This window comes from Acanthisitta chloris, unplaced genomic scaffold (assembly GCF_000695815.1).
Source record: "Acanthisitta chloris isolate BGI_N310 unplaced genomic scaffold, ASM69581v1 scaffold12483, whole genome shotgun sequence".
NCBI lineage: Eukaryota > Metazoa > Chordata > Aves > Passeriformes > Acanthisittidae > Acanthisitta > Acanthisitta chloris.
Window position 1 is genome coordinate 7290 of NW_008663297.1, and position 4521 is coordinate 11810.

Below are 4521 nucleotides of genomic sequence, written 5' to 3' on the forward strand. Positions count from 1 at the left end.
CCCACTGGAATGAATGGGTCTGGAGCAGCAGTCAATATGAACAGCGGCTTGAATCCATTGTTTATTGGTCCCATGAATCCTGTAAATCCTATCCAGATGAATTCTCAAGGTAGTGTCAAGCCAATTCCAATCAATCCAGATGATTTGTATGTCAGCGTTCATGGGATGCCCTTTTCTGCAACTGAATCTGATGTGAAAGACTTTTTCCTTGGGCTCCGTGTGGATGCAGTCCATATGCTGAAGGATCATGTAGGTCGAAATAATGGAAATGGACTAGTTAAGTTTTTTTCTCCTCAAGATACATTTGAAGCATTGAAGCGAAACAGAATGCTGATGATTCAGCGCTATGTTGAAGTTAGTCCTGCTACAGAGAGACAGTGGGTGGCTGCTGGAGGCCACATAACTTTCAAGCAAACCATGGGTCCCTCTGGGCAGGCACATCCTCCTCCTCCTCAGGCTCATCCTAGGTCCAAATCTCCTGGTGGACAGAAAAGGTCGCGGTCGAGGTCTCCCCATGAGCACGGGTTCTGTGTCTATTTGAAAGGGCTTCCCTTTGAGTCAGAGAACAAACATGTGATAGATTTTTTTAAGAAGCTGGATATAGTTGAAGACAGCATTTATATAGCCTATGGACCTAACGGGAAGGCAATTGGCGAGGGTTTTGTGGAGTTCAGGAATGAAGCCGACTACAAAGCGGCTTTGTGCCACCATAAGCAGTACATAGGAAACCGCTTCATTCAGGTCCATCCGATTACCAAGAAGGCAATGTTAGAAAAGATAGATCTGATCCGTAAAAGGTTGCAAAACTTCAGCTATGACCAGAGAGAAATGCTGATGAATGCTGAGGGGGAGCCAGGCTTGCCAAAAGTGTGTGCACATATATCTAATATCCCATACAACATAACAAAGATGGAGATCCTGCAGTTTCTGGAGGGACTGGCGGTAGAAGAAGGTTCGGTCCAAATCCTCGTTGATACTAACGGGCAGGGCCTAGGACAAGCACTGGTGCAGTTCAAAGCGGAGGACGATGCTCGTAAGGCAGAACGTTTGCACCGTAAAAAGCTGAACGGAAGAGATGTTAATTTGCGTTTGATAACTGTAGAAGAAATGAGAGATATTGAGAGAAACCCACCAGCCCAGGGGAAAAAGATCCTGAAAATCCCCATCCAAGGCAGCGCGGCTGTGCCAGGAGCGCAGGGCCCCGGGGGGGACGAGCATGCCTTCCTGGGGGGGAATGCTAAGGAAGCTAACAATGGTCCTCCGTTCAATTTCCCCGGTAACTTCAGCGGCTCTGGCACGTTTGGTCCCCCCCTGCCACCCCCTGGGATTGGTGCCTTTCCCGACTCTAGACCCGGAATCCCTGCGGTCGCAGCGGGTGGTTTGCCCGGCGCCGGGATCGAGGTGCCAGGGTTTGCAGGTGGTCCTGCTAATCTGGGGGGACCGGCAGGTTTTGCGGGGGGTCCTCAGGCGTTTGGCAATGGTCCTGGCAATCTGAGTGGGCCCCCTGCCTTTGGTGCTGGTCCTCCAGGAATTGCTAGTGGTCTTGGACATTTAAGTGGACCTCCAGGGTTTGGACCTGGACCAGGAAATATCCATATTAGCGGCCCCCCAGGTTTTGGAACGGGGTCTGGGAAGCCGGGGCCAACTGTCATTAAAGTGCAAAATATGCCCTTTACTGTTTCGGTGGATGAAATTTTGGATTTCTTTTACGGTTACCAAGTGATCCCTGGTTCAGTGTGCTTAAAATACAATGAGAAAGGCATGCCCACTGGAGAAGCAATGGTTGCATTTGAGTCTCGGGATGAAGCTATGGCAGCTGTTGTTGATTTAAATGACAGGCCTATAGGCTCCAGGAAAGTAAAACTTGTTCTAGGGTAGCTGTTAACCTGAAGTAGTTGTAGAATAGATATTCATAGTGCTGTGATAAATGCATCTGGATTGGTTTTTATAGTATTTCCAGGGTAGAACCTGTGGATTGTTTCAATTGTAAAGCAGATTGGTTTTGCTAAGCTGGAGCACTGGGTTAGCCGTGCTGTGGGAAGCGCTGCGAGGAGAGCTGTGCAGTGCATTTCACCGTGCAGATATGTGGAGGAGCTGGACAGATTCTTATCCATCCTAAAGTCGGGTAAACTCTGCTGGACACAGTGCTTATCGAGGAACCAAGGGTGGCTTGGCATAGTTCTGGATAAGGGAAGTAGATGAAGTCAGTGAAGCTCTTCAGTGGGTGCTCTTGTAAGCCTTTGTAAAATAGGTAGCTATTTCTAGATTTGGTTAAAAGCTGGCTGAATTTGCTTTGTTTACAGGTCAAAGCTTTGTTTCAAGTCCTGATTTTACTTTGCAACTGAATGAATTCTCAGTGTACACAGATTGTTTTGTGTATGTATCTTTATTTTTTCTAAGATTCTCACTGTATGAACAGTTGAATTATGCCCTTTGCTGATGTGTCTACCAAACTAATTCCTATGAGTATGAGCAGAATCGTTCTGTAAAATTCAAGCTGTTCTTTGTGGAATAACCTTTAGTTATTTATATATTGCAATTATAACTGTGCAGAATAAGACTTTTGCCACGAGTATAGCTAACCTCAAACATAATGAGTTTTATAGTACACTTAAAACATTTGCAGTAGAAGTAACAACTTGAAAACGATAATTATTGTTTAAGTAGCTTGATTTGTTAGGATTACACCAATCAGTTGGGATAGGATCTTTGACACTAGTTGGATATTGATGTTGTATTTCTTACATGTCTCTTGAGCTCCTTACATAGTCTCTGCTAAGAGAACCAAAGTGGTGATTATTAGTAGAAGATTGGAGTCCAGATCAAGTTTTGAATTAGGTTATAAATGAAAGAAACTTTTTTCTTCAGCAACTGTTATGAATAACTGCTATGGGTGAATTCAGAGATGAAATTTATTTTTCTCCAAAAGATGAAAATACTGAGTTTACTATATATTTTTGCAATAAAGTTGAGCTGTTGTATTCCAAGTTTGTAAAGAGTTGCCATTTTCTTTGTTGTGCAGTAAAATCTTCCTTGGAAAAAACAGAAATGGAAAGGAAGTAGATTTTTTTTGGTTCTTCCTTACTTGGTTTATGATAAATTTTAAGACTTGGGCATTGCCTGAAAAAAAAAAATCCTGCAATTCCCTGCAAATCATTGTACTTAAACATAGCAAACTTCAAAATGTTTGGGTTTCGTTTGACAAAGAAAATCAGTGCCTTTTGGTGTTGCATATCATGGAACACTGAAGTGTATGGGCAGGCAAAATTGAGAGGTGCAAGTGGCAACAGTTTTATTCCTGTGGTGTGTAGGAGAGACTTGCAAACCTGTGCAGCGCTGCATCCCGAGAGGAGTTCCCAGTACAGGAGTCTGGAAGGATTGTACAAAGGTGTACTTCAATAAAGAGGTGGTCGCATTACACAGATGCTTCTGTAATTCATTAGAGTCGTTTTTTTCTGACAGGTTACTAGGTGGTCCCAACTTTGGAAAAGTCATGTGATTTGTATATACTGTTTAAAATTAAGCCTCCTGTTAATAAAACTGTCTGTCTCTGAAGCTTCATGTTATGCGTTTCAACAGTCTTCGGGAGTAATGTTTCAACAGCAGATCTTTGTTTCTTTTTTTGTTGGGTTTTTTTTTTGCCTGAAAGTCTGAAAGTACTCTTGCTGATGTCAGAAAGATGTGTGATTAGGAGTCAAGTCTTTCAGTTTATTTTTAAAACTTTGCTCTTTGTTTTTTAAACAACTTTTATTAAAGTTTCATACTCTATTGCAGTTATTTGGGTGCTTGTTTCTTCATGCTTCGTATTAGAATAAAATTGCTGAAAAGGAAAACTTGGCTTCGTTGTTCACAGAATTGATTGAAGATATTAGTGTGTTGACTTGCCAAAACTGGTGATAACTGTGTTTATTCAAGTTCAAATGGATCACAACAGTGCTTGCCTTGTTGTGAAATGTGATTAAACTACAGGTGTCTGGAATTAGATACACAGTTCCGTGTTACTGTCTTTTGATTTCACATTGGGATCCTCTTGGTACCGGATCTGAGGACTTAGTGTTTGGGTTGGACACGGCATATGCTGTGAAATATGTTGGTGTGCCTGTTCCTTTGGACTTAATGCAGGTTTGATTTGGAAAGCTTTCATTTTCTGATTCTTGACTTTCTCTGTGGTCTGAAGACAGTTAAATGCTTCCCTGAAAAAAAGGTGCAAACCAATACAAAAAGCCTTTGGTGTTGGGAACATGGACTCGGATGGAGTGCTGATTTGGGGTGGGGAAGGGACTCTTCATCTTGCCAAGCAGCTGATGCTGCTTACCTTTTAGCATAAATTAGTAAATATCCCCTTTTCCTTGAGAGTAGGCTCTTGGAAACAAGTAGGATGTCATAGCATGTTCAGAGTTTCTGTGGGCACCAGAAACAGTACATCAACCCAAATGGTTAGGGTTGATCCTTTAAAGCATGTATAGAGAAAAGTTCATTATCCATCAGTGCAAATACAAGTTTTCTGTGCCAGCTTGCTTT

At 42.5% G+C, this 4521-nt stretch overlaps 1 protein-coding gene across 1 annotated transcript in view; it reads left to right on the forward strand.

The window, feature by feature from the left end:
• The window catches only part of RBM12 (RNA binding motif protein 12), a 9163-nt gene extending 5330 nt beyond the window's left edge, over positions 1–3833 (forward strand). Inside the window, exon 3 of the mRNA XM_009070942.1 lies at positions 3–3833. Coding sequence (XP_009069190.1) covers positions 3–1878 — 1876 coding nt within the window. The 3' untranslated portion in view covers positions 1879–3833. The remainder of the gene's footprint in view (positions 1–2) is intronic.
• Positions 3834–4521: the final 688 nt, after the last annotated feature.